Source organism: Pristiophorus japonicus, chromosome 4, assembly GCF_044704955.1.
Source record: "Pristiophorus japonicus isolate sPriJap1 chromosome 4, sPriJap1.hap1, whole genome shotgun sequence".
NCBI lineage: Eukaryota > Metazoa > Chordata > Chondrichthyes > Pristiophoridae > Pristiophorus > Pristiophorus japonicus.
In genome coordinates, this window is record NC_091980.1 from 239,634,903 (window position 1) to 239,653,875 (window position 18,973).

At 44.7% G+C, this 18,973-nt stretch overlaps 1 protein-coding gene and 1 long non-coding RNA gene across 6 annotated transcripts in view; one reads left to right on the top strand and one right to left on the bottom strand.

Moving 5' to 3' along the window:
- LOC139263319 (uncharacterized) overlaps positions 1-16,690 on the bottom strand; it is a 70,487-nt gene extending 53,797 nt beyond the window's left edge. The window contains exons 1-2 of one of the 2 annotated variants that reach the window (XR_011593104.1): positions 16,632-16,690; positions 4,990-5,038 (exon numbers count right to left, since the gene is read on the bottom strand). This is a non-coding gene — a long non-coding RNA (uncharacterized lncRNA). Of the gene's footprint in view, positions 1-4,989; positions 5,105-16,631 lie in introns of those variants that run through there. The other variant, XR_011593103.1, reaches the window with a different exon arrangement.
- A 58-nt stretch (positions 16,691-16,748) lies between these two features.
- fermt2 (FERM domain containing kindlin 2) overlaps positions 16,749-18,973 on the top strand; it is a 144,520-nt gene continuing 142,295 nt past the window's right edge. For all 4 annotated transcript variants that reach the window (XM_070879200.1, XM_070879201.1, XM_070879202.1 and 1 more), the window contains exons 1-2: positions 16,749-17,156; positions 18,110-18,274. In XM_070879200.1, coding sequence (XP_070735301.1) covers positions 18,118-18,274 — 157 coding nt within the window. In that variant the 5' untranslated portion in view covers positions 16,749-17,156; positions 18,110-18,117. The remainder of the gene's footprint in view (positions 17,157-18,109; positions 18,275-18,973) is intronic.

The following is an 18,973-nucleotide window of genomic DNA, read 5'->3' on the forward strand; positions in this document are numbered from 1 at the left end:
TTTGCAATTGATGCCTATAGTAACGGTAAATGATTAGCACTATTTGCCCGATATAGGTGGCTGTCCGGGATAAGCAGGGATGGTGTAAATGATGGAGACTGTACTGGTTTTCCTTGAGGCAGCCAGTGCCAGCTGCATTCAGAAAAGACAGGTCTCCATGTAGCCTAACAGGCAGGAATAGCAGTGTCGCTATATGCAGCCTACTTTGTCACTGTGGTGCACTGTCCGTCTTTGTTCTCAACTTTTTTTTTAAATGTTTGATATGGATAAGCAAGCCATCCTCCTCCAACATCTCTCCTCCATCATCCAGTTCCTCGAGATTGCTCTTTCATGGTTCCATTTTGACATCTGATTGCAGCCCTGTGTCAAGCATCTCTCCATCACCCCATATCTACATTCTGCTCCATGGTGACTTCATATGCAGGTATCACCTTCCTCATATATGCTGGTAACACAGGCTCTACCTTTCCATAGAAATATAGAAAATAGGAGCAGTAGTAGGCCATTTGGCCCTGCACCGCCATTCAATATCATTGCTGATCCTCCATCTCAACACCATATTAGATGCAGGAAGAATGTTCCCAATGTTGGGGAAGTCCAGAACCAGAGGTCACAGTCCAAGGATAAGGGGTAAGCCATTTAGGACAGAGATGCGGAGGAACTTCTTCACCCAGAGAGTGGTGAACCTGTGGAATTCTCTACCACAGAAAGTTGTTGAGGCCAATTCACTAAATATATTCAAAAAGGAGTTAGATGAGGTCCTTACTACTAGGGGGATCAAGGGGTATGGCGAGAAAGCAGGAATGGGGTACTGAAGTTGAATGTTCAGCCATGAACTCATTGAATGGCGGTGCAGGCTAGAAGGGCCGAATGGCCTACTCCTGCACCTATTTTCTATGTTTCTATATTCCTGCTTTCTCCCCATATCCCCTGATGTGTTTTGTGTCTAGAAATCTATCTATCTCCTTCTTAAATATATTCAGTGGCTTGGCCTCCACAGCCTTCTGTGGTAGAGAATTCCACAGGTTCACCACCCTCTGAGTGAAAAGATTTCTCCTCATCTCGGTCCTAAATTTCCTACCCCATATCCTGAGACTGTGATCTCTTGTTCTAGACTTCCCAGCCAGGGGAAACATCCTCCCCGCATCCAGAGTGTCCAACCTCATCAGAATTGTATACGTTTCAATGAGATCCCCCTCTCATTCTTCTAAACTCTAGTGAATACAGGCCTAGTCGACCCAACCTCTCTTCATACAACAGTCCTGCCATCCCAGGAATCAGTCTGGTGAACATTTGCTGCACTTCCTCTGTGGCAAGTATATCTTTTCTTAGGTAAGGAGAACAAAACTGCACACAATACTCCAGGTCTCACCAAGGCCCTGTATAACTGTAGTAAGACATCCTTCCTCCTGTACTCAAATCTTCTTGTAATGAAGGCCAACATACCATTTGCCTTCCTAACTGCTTGCTGCACCTGCATGTTTACTATCAATGACTCATCTACAAGGACACCCAGGTCCCTTTGTACATCGACATTTCCCAAGCCATCACCATTTAAATAATACTTTGTCTTTATGTTTTCCTACCAAAGTGGATAACTTCACAGTTATCGTCGTTATACTGCATCTGCCATGTGTTTGCCCACTCACTCAACCTATCTAAATTGCCTTACAGCATCTTTGCATCCTCCTCACAACTCACAATCCCATCTAGTATTGTGTTGTCTGCAAACTTGGAAGTATTACATTTGGTTCCCTCATCCAAATCATTTATATATAAATTGTGAATAGCTGGGGCCCAAGCACTGATCCCTGTGGTACCCCACTAGTCACTGCCCGCCACCCCGAAAAAGACCCGTTTATTCCTACTCTCTGTTTCCTGTCAGTTAACCAATTTTCTATCCATGCAAGTACATTACCACCAATCCTATATTTTTTAATTTTGCGCACTAATCTTTTATGTGGGACTTTATCAAAGGCCTTCTGAAAATCCAAATACACTACCATCCTCTGGTTCTCCCTTATCTATTCTATCAGTTCCTTCCTCAAAAAACTCCAGTAGGTTTGTCAAACATGATTTTGCTTTCATAAATCCATGTTGACTTTGTCTAATCCCATTGATATTATCTAAGTGTGCCGTTATCACATCTTTTATAATACAGTCTAGCAATTTCCCTACTACTGATGTTAGGCTAACCAGTCTGTAGCTCCGTTTGCTCTCTCCCTCCTTTTTTAAATAGTGGGGTTACATTTGCCACCCTCCAATCTGCAGGAACTGTTCCATAATCTATAGAATTTTGAAAGATGACAACCAATGCATCCACTATTTCCATGGCTACTGCTTTTAGTACTCTGGGATGCAGATCATCAGGCCCTGGGGATTTATCAACCTTCAGTCCGATTAGTTTCTCCAGCACTATTTTCTTACCAATAATCATTTCCTTTAATTCCTCTTGCTCACTCGACCCTTGGTTCCCTAGCATTTTGGCGACGTTATTTGTGTCCTCTTCCGTGAAGACAGAACCAAAGTCTTTATTTAATTGTTCTGCCATTTCCTTGTTCACCATTATAAATTCTCCCGTTTCTGTCTGTAGAGGACCGACATTTGTCTTCACTAATCTTTTTCTTTTTACGTACTTGTAGAAACTTTTGCAGTCGGTTTTTATGTTCCTTGCAAGTTTACTCTCATACTCTATTTTTCCCCTCTTAATCCTTTTTTGCTGAATTCTAAACTGCTCCCAATCCTTGCTACTTTTTCTGGCAACTTTGTATAACTCCTCTTTGAATCTAATACTATCCTTAATTTCTTTTGTTAGCCATGGTTGGACCACTTTCCCTTTTGTATTTTTACGCCAGAAAGGAATGTATTTGTTCCTTAAATGTTAGCCATTGCCTAACCACCATCATGCCTTTTAATGAATTCTCTCAATCTATCACAGCCAATTGATTCCTCGTACCTTCGTAGTTTCCTTTGTTTAGATTTAGGGCCCTAGTTTCGAATTGGACTACTTCACTTTCCATCTTAATAAAGAATTCAATCATGTTTTGGTCACTCTTCCCTAATGGACCCCGCAAAATTAATTAACCCCTTCTCATTACACAATACCCAATCTAGGATAGCCTGTTCCCTAGTAGGCTCCTCAACATACTGGTCTAAAAAACCATCTCGTACACACTCCAGGAATTCATCTTCCACAGCATTATTACTAATTTGGTTTGGCCAGTCTATCTGTAGATTAAAGACACCTACGATTACTGTGGTACCCTTGTTACATGCATCTCTAATTTCCTGTTTGATGCCATCCCCTACACTACCACTACTGTTTGGAGGCCTATGGACAACTCCCACCAATATTTTCTGCCCCTTGGTGCTTCTTAGCTCCACCCAGACTGATTCTACATCTTGATTTTCTGAGCCAATATACTTTCTCACTATTGCTCTGATTTCATCCTTTACTAACAATGCCTCCCCACCCCCTCTTCCATTTTGCCCGTCCTTCCTAAATATCAAATATCCTTGGATATTCAGTTCCCAACCCTGGTCACCCTGCAACCATGTCTCCGTAATTGCAACTATATTGTATCCGTTTACATCTATTTGCGCTGTTAATTCAGCTACCTTATTACAGATGCTTCGTGCATTCAGATACAATGCTTTTAAATTTGTCTTTTTAACATTATTAGACATCTTAACATTATTTTGTGCTATAGCCCTATTTGTCATAGCTATTTTTTCTTACCTGGATCCTATTTGCTAGTGACTCTTCCTGACATAATCTGGTTATCCTTACCACAATCACTTTCCTACATTGCTTCCTTTTCTTTTCTCTTTAGCATTCTAGAGTTCTCTCTACTGTGACTGTCCTCCCTCCCCTTTATTTAGTTTAAAGCCCTGTCTACCTCCCCAGTTATTCAGTTCGCTAAAACTCTGGTCCCAGCATAATTCAGGTGTAGTCAGGAACAGCTCTCTCTTTCCCAAGTATTAATGCCACTGTCCGACGAATCAAAACCTACTTCTCCCACACCAACCTCTGAGCCACGCATTCATCTCCCTGATTCTATTGACCCTATGCCAATTTGCTCATGACTCAGGTAATAATGCAGAGATTATTACCTTTGTGGTTCTGCTTTTCAATTTAGTCCCTAGCTGTTCAAACTCTCTCAGCAGAACCTCTTTCTTAGTCCTACCTATGTCATTGGTACCTACGTGTACCATGATAACTGGATCCTCCCCCTCCCACTCAAAGTTCTTCTCCAGCCCGGAGATGTCCTTTACCTTGGCACCGGGTAGGCAACGCAACCTTCGGGACGCACGTTCTCAGCTGCAGAGAACCCTATCTATCCCCCTAACTATACTGTCCCCTACTACAACCACCTGCCTCTTTACTCCCCCCACTTGAATGGCTTTCTGCACCACGGTGCCTTGGTCAGTCTGCTCGTCCACCCCGCAGTCTGCACATTTGTCCACAAGGGTTGCAAGAACTTCAAATCTATTGGACAAGTGCAGGGACGGAGGCTCCTGCAATATTACCTCCTGGATTCCCTTACCTGCCTCACTCGCAGTCACACCCTCCTGTCCATGGCCACGTGCCAATTCTAAAGTATTTAATCTAGAGGGTATGGCTGCCTCCTGGAGCAAAAAGTCCAGGTAACTTTCTCCCTCCCTAATGTCTCGCAATGTCTGCAGCTCGGACTCCAGCTCCTCAACTCAGAGCCGAAGCTTGTCGAGCTGCAGACACTTACCGCAGATGTAATCGCCCTGGACCAAAACGTTCAGAAGCTCCCACATATTGCAGCAGCAACACAACTCCTGTTTACCCATGATTTTATTTAATTAATTAGTTTAGCGTTAATGAAGTATTAACCCTATATAGTTTATTAAATTAGTTAAACAAATAAAGGTTAGTTTTTAGTATTTAGTTATATGCTATATGTTAATTTAAAAGAAAAACTTAGCCCACAATCACCACCAATCACTTACCAGCCTTACCTGTGATATCACACATCAGATTTCTCCTCACCCGGAGCCATGCGATCTCCTGGGAGAGGCAAAAAAACAGATAGAAAACTCAGGCCAATTGGGGGAAAAATCTGGGAAAATTCCTCTCCGATCCATCCAGGTGATCAAAACTAGTCCAGGATATCACACTGGTCATATGAACATAAGAAATAGGAACAGGAGTAGGCCGTACGGCCCCACGAGCCTGCTCCGCCATTTAATACGATCATGGTTGATCTGATCATGGACTCCGGTCCAGTTCCCTGCCCGCTCTCCATAACCCCTTATTCCCTTATCGTTTAAGAAATTGTCTATTTCTGGCTTAAATTTATTCAATGTCCCAGCTTCCACAGCTCTCTGAAGCAGCAAATTCCACAGATCCACAACCCTCAGAGAAGAAATTTCTCCTCATCTCAGTTTTAAATGGGTGGCCCCTTATTCTAAGATTATGCCTTCTAGTTGTAGTCTCCCCTATCAGTGGAAACATACTTGCTGCATCCACCTTGTCACGCCCCCTCATAATCTTATACGTTTCGATAAGATCACCTCTCATTCTTCTGAACTTCAATGAGTAGAGGCCCAACCTTTCCTCATAAGTCAACCCCCTCATCTCCAGAATCAACCTTGTGAACCTTCTCTGAACTGCCTCCAAAGCAAGTATATGCTTTCGTAAATATGGAAACCAAAACTGCATGCAGTACTCTAGGTGCGGCCTCACCAATACCCTGTATAGCTGTAGCAAGACTTCCCTGCTTTTATACTCCATCCCCTTTGCAATAAAGGCCAAGATTCCATTGACCTTCCTGATCACTTGCTGTACCTGCAAACTAACCTTTTGTGTTTCATGCACAAGTACCCCTAGGTCCCGCTGTATTGCAGCACTTTGCAATCTTTCTCCATTTAAATAGTAATTTGCTCTTTGATTTTTCCTGCCAAAGTGCATGACCTCACACTTTCCAACATTCTATCTGCCAAATTTTTGCCCACTCACTTAGCCTGTCTATGTCCTTTTGCAGATTTTGTGTGTTCTCCTCACACATTGCTTTTCCTCCCATCTTTGTATATCGGCAAACTTGGCTACGTTACACTCGGTCCCTTCTTCCAAGTCGTTAATATAGATTGTAAATAGTTGGGGTCCCAGCATTTATCCCTGCGGCACCCCACTAGTTACTGATTGCCAACCCGAGAATGAACCATTTATCCCTACTCTCTTCTGTTCGTTAGCCAATCCTCTATCCATGCTAATATATTATCCCCAACCCCATGAACTTTTATCTTATGCTGTGGTCTGCTGTGGCTTTTATCCCCACTTTCGGGCCTCAGTCTGCTCCCGCTAGGGTTCTCTTGAGCACCTCTTTGCTGTTTATTATTTGTCCAACATCTCATCATAGATAGGTTATCATTTCTTCCAACTCAACATCTAGAAGACCAAAGTAATATTTTTGGCTCCATCACGAACTGCACTTCCTTGTCACTGACTCCATCTCCCTCCCTCAGATGGAACCAGACTGTTTAGAGCATTGGTGATATGTATGACCCTGAACTGAGCTTTAAACCACACATCTTATCGATGACTAAGATCATCTATTTCTACTTCTGCAAAATTTCCCACCATTGCCCCTACTAAAACTCTTATCCATGCCTTCATCACCTCCAGACTCTGTTAATCCAATGTCTACCTTGTTGGCTCCCATCCTCTACCCACAATAAACTCAAACTTCTCCAAAACCTGTTATCCTGTCCTGCATTAGTCCTGTTGGCCCATCACCCCCATTCTTGCAGATCTATAATTGGCTCCATGTACCCCAATACATCAAATTTAAAATTCTCATCCTCATCTACAAATCCCTCCACTCCACCCTATCTTTATAATCTTAATTCAGCCTTTAATCCCCTCCCAAATGCTCAATTCCTGATGCCATCCCTTTGTACTCCCAATCCCCCTTCCATCACTTCATCCCTCCATTGATTCATGAAGGGGAAATAATGTTTAACTAATTTACTGGAAGGATTCATGAAGGGGAAATCATGTTTAACTAATTTACTGGAATTCTTTGAGGATATAACGAGCATGGTGGATAGAGGTGTACCGATGGATGTGGTGTATTTAGATTTCCAAAAGGCATTCGATAAGGTGCCACACAAAAGGTTACTGCAGACTGATTCCCGGGATGGTGGGACTGACCTATCAAGAAAGACTGGATCAACTGGGCTTGTATTCACTGGAGTTCAGAAGAGTGAGAGGGGACCTCATAGAAACGTTTAAAATTCTGACGGGTTTGGACAGGTTGGATGCAGGAAGAATGTTCCCAATGTTGGGGAAGTCCAGAACCAGGAGTCACAGTCTAAGGATAAGGGGTAAGCCATTTAGGACCGAGATAAGGAGAAACTTCTTCACCCAGAGAGTGGTGAACCTGTGGAATTCTCTACCACAGGAAGTAGTTGAGGCCAATTCACTAAATATATTCAAAAGGGAGTTAGATGAAGTCCTTACTACTCGGGGGATCAAGGGGTATGGCGTGAAAGCAGGAAGTGGGTACTGAAGTTTCATGTTCAGCCATGAACTCATTGAATGGCGGTGCAGGCTAGAAGGGCTGAATGGCCTGCTCCTGCACCTATTTTCTATGTTTCTATGTTTTCTAAGATAAAGGTACGCAGAGTCAGAGGAAATGTATTAGCATGGATAAAGAATTGGCTGGCTAACAGAAAGCAGAGAGTCGGGATAAATGTGTCCTTTTCGGGTTGAAAATCGGTGGTTAGTGGTGTGCCACAGGGATCGGTGCTGGGACCACACTATTTACAATATACATAGATGACCCCTGGAAGAGGGGACAGAGTGTAGTGTAACAAAATTTGCAGATGACAGAAAGATTAGTGGGAAAGCGGGTTGTGTAGAGGACAACCCGCTACACAAGGTGCCACACAAAAGGTTACTGCAGAAGATAAAGGTACGCGGAGTCAGAGGAAATATATTAGCATGGATAGAGATTTAGATAGGTTAAGCGAATGGGCTAAGGTTTGGCAGATGGATTACAATGTCGGAAAATGTGAGGTCATCCACCTTGGAAAAAAAAAAACAGTAAAAGGGAATATTATTTGAATGGGGAGAAATTACAACATGCTGCGGTGCAGAGGGACCTGGGGGTCCTTGTGCATGAAACTCTTTTTGGAGTTCACCTGCAAAAACATAAAACATTAAACGGTGCCACCCGACCTGGGTGACACTCCAGACATTTACAAGGCCCTTTTTTTTCCCCCCCTTTTTTTTTTTGTTTTTTTTTTGTGTTTTTCTTTTTTTGGTTTTTTTTTTTGGGCACTAAAATCACAATTTTCCCCAGTGCCCCCTATAAAAGGGAAGGGGGACACTAAAAGCACCGGCAATTAAAACAAATTAAACTTTAAAACGTAAAATCAAATTAAAATTTGGTTGCCGGGCGTGATGATGCACTCCAGTCCCTCCGGTGCCCACCTCTCGCGGAAGGCCGCGAGCGTACCGGTGGACACCGCGTGCTCCATCTCCAAGGACACCCTGGACCGGATGTAAGAGCGGAAGAGAGGCAGGCAGTCAGGTTGAACGACCCCCTCGACCGCCCGCTACCTGGACCGGCTGATGGCACCCTTGGCCGTGCCCAGGAGCAGTCCTACGAGGAGGCCTTCGGACCTACCCGCTCCCCTCCGCACAGGGTGCCCAAAGATCAGGAGAGTGGGACTGAAGTGCAGCCAGAATTTCAGGAGCAGCCCCTTCAAATAATAAAACAGGGGCTGCAACCTTGTGCATTCCATAAAAACATGGAACACGGACTCTTCCAGACCGCAGAAATTGCAGGCGGCCTGGGAGTCCGTGAACCGGCTTAAAAATTTGTTGCACGGCACTGCTCCGTGCACCACCCTCCAGGCCAAGTCCCCGATGAATAGTGGGAGGACCCCTGCGTAGAGTGCCCTCCATCGGGGACCCCCGCCTCCTCCGGACGGCAAGATGGTACGCCATGGCGTGTCCGGACGGCCGGCGAGGATGGCAAAGTTGAGAGTGTGCAGGAGCAGCCCGTACAGGAAACCCCTCCGCGCGGAACTGAAAGGCACGGAGGGGATTTCCCCGAGGCGGCTCAAGTTGTGAGGCGCCGGCCCCCGAGGGAGGTTCCGGGGTTTGGCGCCGATGAGGAATTCCGTCCGGACGGGGGTCAGTTCGGACGGGATCTCCCCACGTGCTTGAGCCTCCTCGATGCACCTAACGGAGTCAGGGCCCAGAGCTGTTTTTAGCGACTCGATGGCATCGGCCGCGTGGCGGACGTTGGCAGAATTTAGGCGCCGCGCCAGCGTGTCTGGCGCCATCCAGCCCGCTCCTCCGCCATCGAGCAGGTCCCTGACCCTGGTCACCTCACCAGCCACAGCCCTCTCTTCCGACCGCCACATAAAACCTCGGTCGTGGAGGTACGGATTCCCGAGCAGCGGCTCCTGCAGGACGGCCGCCACTCCAGCCGGCGGAGAGCTGCGCTTGGTGGAGACTTTGTTCCAGACCCTGATGAGTTCCCTGTAAAAGACAGGCAGCTCTCCTTGTGCATGAAACTCTTTTGAGTTTACCTGCAAAACATAAAAACATTAAACGGTGCCACCCGACCTGGGTGACACTCCAGACATTTACAAGGCCCTTTTTTTTCCCCCCCCTTTTTTTTTTTTGTTTTTTTTTTGTGTTTTTCTTTTTTGTTTTTTTTTTGGGCACTAAAATCACAATTTTCCCCAGTGCCCCCTATAAAAGGGAAGGGGGACACTAAAAGCACCGGCAATTAAAACAAATTAAACTTAAAAACGTAAAATCATTGTGCATGAATCCCAAAAGGTTAGTTTGCAGGTGCAGCAGGTAATCAGGAAGGCGAATGGAATGTTGGCATTTATTGCGAGAGGGATGGAGTACAAAAGCAGGGAGGTCCTGCTGCAACTGTATAAGGTATTGGTGAGGCCGCATCTGGAGTACTACGTGCAGTTTTGGTCACCTTACTTAAGGAAGGATATACTAGCTTTGGAGGGGGTACAGAGACGATTCACTAGGCTGATTCCAGAGATGAGAGGGTTACCTTATGATGATAGATTGAGTAGATTGGGTCTTTACTCGTTGGAGTTCAGAAGGATGAGGAGTGATCTTATAGAAACAGTTAAAATAATGAAAGGGATAGTCAAGATAGAGACAGAGAGGTTGTTTCCACTGGTCGGGGAGACTAGAACTAGGGGGCACAGCCTCAAAATATGGGGGAGCCAATTTAAAACCAAGTTGAGAAGGAATTTCTTCTCCCAGAGGGTTGTGAATCTGTGGAATTCTCTGCCCAAGGAAGCAGTTGAGGCTAGCTCATTGAATGTATTCAAATCACAGATAGATAGATTTTTAACCAATAAGGGAATTAAGGGTTATGGGGAGCAGGCGGGTAAGTGGAGCTGAGTCCACGGCCAGATCAGCCATGATCTTGTTGAATGGCGGAGCAGGCTCGAGGGGCTAGATGGCCTACTCCTGTTCCTAATTCTTATGTTCTTATGATGGCAGAGTTGTTAGTCACTTTGGTCTGCTTTCTGGAACTTCCTCTAAGTTTCTTCACTTCTCTCCGCTTTTAAAAACTTTCTAATACCTATCTCTAAACGGACTGTATAAATGACAGACGTTGTTGCAAAAAATTCTCAGGTACATAGGAACATAAAAGATAAAAACATAAGAATTAGGAACAGAAGCAGGCCATTCAGCCCTTCAAGCCTGCTCCGCCATTCAATAAGATAATGGCTGATCTTCTACCTCAACACTTTCCTGCACTATCCCCATATCCCTTGATTCCCTTAATATCCTAAAAATTTAGCGATCTCTGTATTGAATATACTCAAAGACTGAACATCCAACAGCTCTGGTGTAGAGAATTCCAAAGATTCACCACCCTCTGAGTGAAGAAGTTTCTCCTCATCTCAGTCCTAAATGGCCAACCCCTTATTCTGAGACTGTGACCCCTGGTTCTAGATTCCCCAGCCAGAGGAAACATCCTCCCTGCATCTACCTTCTCAAGCCCTGTAAGAATTTTGTATGTTTCAATGAGATCACCTCTCATTTTTCTAAACTCTAGAGAATATCGGCCTAATCGACTCAATCTCTCTTCATAGGGCAATCCCCCATCCCAGGAATCAGTCTGATGAACCTTCATTGCACTCCTTCTGTGCCAAGTATATCCTTCCTTAGATAAGGAGACCAAAACTGTACACAATACTCCAGGTGTGGTCTCAGGGCCCGATAAAATTGCAGTAAGATGTCTTTACTCTCATACTCAAACCCTCTTATAATAAAACAGGTCTGCGTCATCGCCCCAACCCTCTTCTCAATCTTCCTCACTGCCATGCTCCACCTCACAATCAACAAGCTCCCCACTGGAGTGGTACTAAACTACAGAGCCAGTGGGAAGCTGTTCAACCTTCGCTGCCTCCATGCCAGGTCCAAGACCACCCCAACCTCTGTCGTCGAGCTACAGTACGCAGATGACGCCTGCGTCTGCGCACATTCAGAGGCTAACTCCAGGATATAGTCAACGTATTTACTGAGGCATACGAAAGCATGGGCCTTACGCTAAACATCCGTAAGACAAATGTCCTCCACCAGTCTGTCCTCACCGCACAGCACTGCCCCCCAGTCATCAAGATCCACAGCGCGGCCCTGGACAACGTGAACCATTTCCCATACCTCAGGAGCCTCTTATCAACAAAAGCAGACATTGATGAGGAGATTCAACACCGCCTCCAGTGCATCAGCGCAGTCTTCAGCCACCTGAGGAAAAGAGTGTTCGACGACCAGGCCCTCAAAATCTACAGGATTGTAGTAATACCTGCCCTCCTGTATGGCTCAGAGACATGGACCATGTACAGCAGACACCTCAAGTCGCTGGAGAAATACCATCAACGATGCCTCTGCAAGATCCTACAAATCCCCTGGGAGGACAGACGCAGCAACATTAGCGTCCTCGACCAGGCCAACATCCCCAGCATTGAAGCACTGACCACACTTGATCAGCTCCGCTGGGCAGGCCACATTGTCCGCATGCCAGACACGAGACTCCCAAAGCAAGCGCTCTACTCGGAACTCCTTCATGGCAAACGAGCCAAAGGTGCACAGAGGAAACGTTACAAGGACACCCTCAAAGTCTCCCTGATAGAGTGCGGCATCCTCACCGACACCTGGGAGTCCCTGGCCAAAGACTGCCCTGAGTGGAGGCGGTGCATCGGGAGGGCACTGAGTGCCTCGAGTCTCGTCGCCGAGTGCATGCAGGAAACAAGCGCAGGCAGCTGAAGCAATGTGCGGCAAACCTGTCCCACCCTCCCTTACCCTCAACGACTATCTGTCTCACCTGTGGCAGAGACTGTGGCTGTCGTACTGCACTGTTCAACCACCTAAGGACTCATTCTAAGAGTAAAAGCTATTCTTCCTCGATTCCGAGGGACTGCCTATGATGATGATTATAAACTTGAGCAGAATCTTTTACTGATTTGTAAAATCAGATGATCCCCCTGTGCTCTCAGAATAGGCAGGTAAACAGAAATGTGCAAATCTCTATCATAGTCAGGGTGCAGCTGGGCAATATAACTGGTTTACCCACCTCAAATCACATTCCTCAATGTATGGGCTCAGAATGGTAGTGCCATGAAACAGCAACCTAAAATTATCTGAAGTAAGTAAATCCTGATGATTATGAAACCTCCAGGGAATATGATCTTAATTTTTGATCCATATTATCTGATTCCTCTTATGAACGGAGTAAGAATTTATGTCCCTGTTGTTACTATTTGTTACACAAATCTGCATGGGTTGCAAGAGAATCTCTCATAAGGGAAATTGATACAAAGGTTGTACATCATTCATTTTAAAACAAAAAATATTTTGTTAACAAAGTAGCATAAAACGATTCAGCTAGAAGTTGAAAAGATGTCGAGTAATTATAGTGGATACCAAAAGGCAAGTTACATAATTTTCTCTAACCACACTGGCTATTATCCAGTATCAATAATAGCAGCAGAAGTGCGCATTTGCCACAAACTTTGCAAGGAGGTTTAAAAGTGCACTACTAAATGATGTTTTGCACCATGATCAAAATGTTAAAGTGATCATAAAGATGTTGGTTAACTCCATTTTCACGATCATTCTGGATGAATAGCTTTTAGTGGTCTGTGTTGTTACTGCAACCTATTGCGTCTTATCTACCACAACGCATCAGTTTTAGGGAATTGATCTTGGGTGAACTGACCAACATGCAAACATATTGAGTATCCTTTTAAAATAATAGTTGAGAAAGCTTCTAGTACTTATGCCATCCAGGTGATGTTGCTAACACAAGTCACAGATGAGCAGCATGTTAGCTGATGTGATGGTTGTGGGAGAACAGAAATGATGGATTATGATCTGATTTTTTACAGAAAACATTATTATAGACAATGTTTACTGTTTCAATTGTATCTGTACATCAAAACTATCATAATGTAAATCACGGTTATGGCAGCCGAGTGGTTATGGTACTAAATTGGCAACCTATTAATTCATATTACACCATGGCAAGTTGTGAAATTGAATTTGAAAAATCTGGTATTTGGTTTTTGGGCTAGCACCAGGAAATAATGATGAAAGCTTCTGGATTGCTGTAAAAACACAACTGGTTCATTCATTTCCTTCACCCTACATAGTCTGATTTACATGTGACTTTAATTATACCCAATATGGTTGACTCTTAATGCCCACAAAATATGCAGAAAAAATTACCTTAGCAGCATTGCCCAAATCCCAGGAACAAATAAAAAAAGTAGTAAATAGGTAGCTCTTTTCTGGATCGTTAATTGAGGAATCCTCTCTTTCCTTCCTCCTGCAGTCTGATGAACAGCTATAATAAATGTCAAAAATAATCTTCACCACATGCCATTCTGTCAGCTAAGCTTGTTGGTACTCCTTTTCAATACATAAATGTTAGGGAATGGTAAAAAAGCAATATATATATATATATATATATATATATATATAGCACCTTCAACATAGTAATAAGTCCCAAGGTGCTTCACAAGAGTATTAAAAGACAAGAAATTTGACACTGGGCCACATAGAAACATAGAAAATAGGTGCAGGAGTAGGCCATTTGGCCCTTCGAACCTGCACCATCATTCAATAAGATCATGGCTGATCATTCCCTCAGTACCCCTTTCCTGATTTCTCTCCGTACCCCTTTATCCCTTTTACCATAAGGGCCATATCTAACTCCCTCTTGAATATATCCAATGAACTGGCATCAACAACTCTCTGTGGTAGAGAATTCCACAAGTTAACAACTCTCTGAGTGAAGAAGTTTCTCCTCATCTCAGTCCTAAATGGCTTACCCCTTATCCTAAGACTGTGTCCCCTGGTTCTGGATTTCCCCAACATCGGAAACATTCTTCCTGCATCTAACCTGTCCAGTCCCATCAGAATCTTATATGTTTCTATGAGATCCCCTCTCATCCTTCTAAACTCCAATGTATAAAGGCCCAGTTGATCCAGTCGCTCCTCATATGTCAGTCCAGCCATCCCAGGAATCAGTCTGGTGAACCTTCGCTGCACTCCCTCAATAGCAAGAATGTCCTTCCTCAGATTAGGAGACCAAAACTGAACACAATATTCCAGGTAAGGCCGCACCAAGGCTCTGTACAATTGCAGTAAGACCTCCCTGCTCCTATACTCAAATCCCCTAGCTATGAAGGCCAACATGCCATTTGCCTTCTTCATCGGCTGCTGAAACTGCATGCCAACTTTCAGTGACTGATGAACCATGACACCCAGGTCTCGTTGCACCTCCCCTTTTCCTAATCTGCCGCCATTCAGATAATATTCTGCCTTCATGTTTTTGCTCCCAAAGTGGATATTCACACATTTATTCACATTACACTGCACCTGCCATCATTTGCCCACTCATCTAACCTGTCCATGTTACCCTGCAGCCTCCTAGCATCCTCCTCACAGCTCACACCGCCACCCAGTTTAGTGTCATCTGCAAACTTGGAGATATTACACTCAATTCCTTCATCTAAATCATTAATGTATATTATAAATAGCTGGGGTCCCAGCACTGAGCCCTGCGGCACCCTACTAGTCACTGCCTGCCATTCTGAAAAGGACCCCTTTATCCCGACTCTCTGCTTCCTGTCTGCCAACTAGTTCTCTATCCACATTACCCCCAATACCATGTGCTTTGATTTTGCACACCAATCTCTTGTGTGAGACCTTGTCAAAAGCCTTTTGAAAGTCCAAATACACCATATCCACTGGTTCTCCCTTGTCCACTCTATTAGTTGCATCCTCAAAAAATTCCAGAAGATTTGTCAAGCATGATTTCCGTTTCAAAACATAAGGAGAAATTAGGGCAGATGACCAAAAGCTTGGTCAAAGAGGTAAGTTTTAAGAAGAGTCTTAAAGGATCAGAGGTAGAGAGGCAGAGAAGTTTAGGAAGGGAATTTCAGAGCTTAGGGCCTAGGCAACAGATGCACTGCCACCAATGGTTGAGCGATTATAATCAGGGATGCTCAAGCGGGCAGAATTTGAGGAGCGCAGATATCTTGGGGCGGGCGGGTGGGGGTTGAGAGGCTGATGATGATTACAGAGATAGAGAGGGGCGAGGTCATGGAGGGATATGAAAAAAATGGATGAAAATTTTGAAATTGAGGCGTTGCTTAACCGGGAGCCAATGCAGATCAGCGAGCACAGGGGTGATAGGTGAACAGGACTTAGTGCGAGTTAGGACACAGGCAGCTGAGTTTACAACGGGAATAATTTGTAATTAATTTAAACACAATTATAACTTTCACAATATTTTACTGTGACCTTACGTATCTTAAGTGTCTTCATTACCTCTAGACTCAACTATTCTAATGCTTTCTTGACTGCCCTCCCATCTTGCACCATCCTTAAACTCCTGCTCATCCAAATGTCTGCTGCCTGTATCCTAACTCGCACCCAGTTCCACTCACCCATCACCCCTGTGGCTCAACTTTGGCTCCCTTGATTTTAAAATTCTCAACCTTGTTTTCAAATCCCTCCAGCTTCTCTGACTCTACAACCCTGAGATCTTTCCGTTCCTCCAGTTCTTGGTCTCACATATATCCCTGCTTTTCATCGTTTTACCATTGGCAGCCATGCTTTCAGCTGCCTTGGGCCTAAACTCTGGAATTCCCTCCCCAAACCTCTCTCTCTCTCTCTCCCCCCCCCCCCCCCCCCCCTTCTTTAAGACACTCCTTAAAATCTACCTCTGTCCTAATATCAACATTGGTTGATAACGCTCCTGCGAAGCGCCTTGGCGTTAAAGGCGTTATATAAATGCAAGTTGTTGTTAAACATGCAGACTTTCAGAATGCTGTATTTGTAGTCTGATGTGGGCCCACATATCTGTATTCTTGCTTCAACAAAATTAAACCCGTCGATTCATTCCTTCAAAAAAAAGACATACCCGATTGCATTACAGCGCACGTAAACTCTAAAAGCTTGTCTGGCAACTAAAGAGCTGGAAATTGCAAAGAAAAATTCAGTGAAAGAAAAGTCCCCCAAAAATGGGACTTTTTAAACTTGGAATAAATAACTACATTTACATGGGTGAAGCCGGTCGCCACAGTACCTGTGCAGGACGAGCGCTGCTAACGGGAATGCCGTCCTGTGTGTGTGTGAGTGTGTGTGTATCCCTGGAGCTCGAGGCCCGGATGTGCGGCGCTGCTTCTTCTCATTTCCATAAAAGGCAGCGGAGGCTCGGCTTCATTGTTCGCAGTGAAGGGATCGTGGCGGGGCAGGAGTGAGCAGAGACCGAAGGGAGAAGAAGGAGGACGAGAGGTGCCTGCGAGTTTGGGCAGCGGCAGAGCGCAGCGATGGATGAGGAGCTGTGAGTTGCGAGTTGCGAGCGCTGCTGCTGAGATTGAACTTTCGGAGCCAGGGAGAGTGACGTTGAAGTCCAAGCGGCGAGAGAGCGAGAAAAAAAAAATCCCAGGATTGACTCCATTAACCCTCCAGCAGGGAAGCGAAGAGCCGGCAGTTTGGACACTTTTTCTCCCCCTGCGCCTACACTGTGGGCAAACTGTTAAATTGTATACCTCGCTCTCCTCCCCGTTGCTGGGCGACCGCCAACATTACTTGCAGTGGATTCTCTGAGGTAATTTTTCTGTGATTTTTTTTTTGCATCTTTGCAGTATTTCTCCTGGAATAACTTGCTATCGACCAACCCCCCCCATCTTCTGAGCCACATATCGCCGACTTCGGAGCCCAGCCTCCTCCATTCAGGTTCGGTGGACTTTGGTCGGGCAGGTCTGGGGGATTTTTGTTGGGGGGGTGCGGAAGGAGAGAGAGAGAGAGAGGGGGGTCGGGGAGAAGCTGTAGTGAAGCGGTGTCCTTGTCCGGCTGGATCCAGTGACCGGCGGGGAGGGGTCTGAGACGATGGACTTCATGTTGAGGATCGTTTGTAAAACGGAAAACCCGTTTAAAGACGCCCAAGATTTTCATTGTATCGAAAGCTGTATTTCAAGACCTATCCCTCGGCTGTCCTGCGATTGATACTGAAGTGTTTATAACCAGTTTCAGATTGTGAGCTGCAAAGTCATAAATCAGCCCTTTGAAGTGGCAGTTTGTATCCCGCGTACTCGATGCAATTCTCACGCTATATTAGGAATGGGATGAGATAACATTGCGAAGCCTCATTTTTGTTCTCCAGAATGTTTAACTTAAAAAATGTTTAAAACGACTCCAACAGGTTTGCAGCACTGCCGTGACTCACTATCAAACTGTAATTTGAAGCCCTATAACGGAAAATGCACAGCAATGGAAAGGCGACTCCTTGCAGTTACTTTGTACGTGCAAAGACCTTCAATGCGATGATCTTTGTCACTTTTTTGACTCGTATGATCTGCATTTAATCTACATCGTTACATATTCTGTTTTACTTCACTTCTTGCTGTGTTGTCACCATGTGCTATCTGGGTGGGAAACTGTGATATTGGTTTATTCCAGTAAGCCCACCAGGAGTTTAGCCTGACTGTTTAATATCTTGCTAATTATGTTTTAGCTAGTTAGCGTACGTCTTTCACTGTCTTCAACGCTTCTCTCCCCCAGGTTAAAAAATGGCACTGGATGGTATTCGGATGCCGGATGGCTGTTACGCTGATGGGACGTGGGAGTTAAATGTTCTTGTGACTGACCTGAGCCGCGATGTTTCCCTCCGAGTGACCGGGGAAGTGCACATAGGTGGAGTGATGCTCAAGCTGGTGGAGAAACTTGGTAAGTCCTGATTTTCGTGGGTGTGCCATCTCTCTCTCCTGCCGGTTCCAAAAAACGCATTATGGATGCTTTCGACATAGCGGTTGCACGATGCCTTGTATGGGTTCTGGTTTCGACCAAATGATGCGTTGGCTGTGCAGAGAAAGAATTTCAGAGTGTTGAGCCAAACTCCAATTTTCCTTTCTGCTGAATTGCTGCCAGTCGAGGGCCGAGTTATGTTGAAACTCACTTGCATTTTCGTACAAATCATGACGACGCTAATTTTAAGACTTTTGTTTATGATCCAGTACAGTGAAAATACTTTGAAGCGCATTGGGGCGTTTTACTTCGTTAAAGGCGCTATATAAATAATTGTTGGTTTAAAGTCTAATTGGATAAATTAGTTCATTGCCTCCCTCCCCCTCCCATTCATAATGTGTATTTTAAAAAGATTGAGATGTGTATATAGATTTACACAAAAACATTGCTAATTCTAATTGAACCTTGGATGGTTGTATCGGAGCAGTGAGAGGCTGCATAATAAAACTATGTGTTGGGGGGAGAGGAGGGGTGGTGTATAATGTATGGAAGTAAGTATGTTCTAGTCTTGAACTTTTTATTTCTTGTATAGTGTATTGCAAGCAGTAGGAAGGGCTGCGGTCCTTTTTTATTTTGTTTAATTTTATGTCCTGCATTGTATTCTTAAACAACAAAAAATTG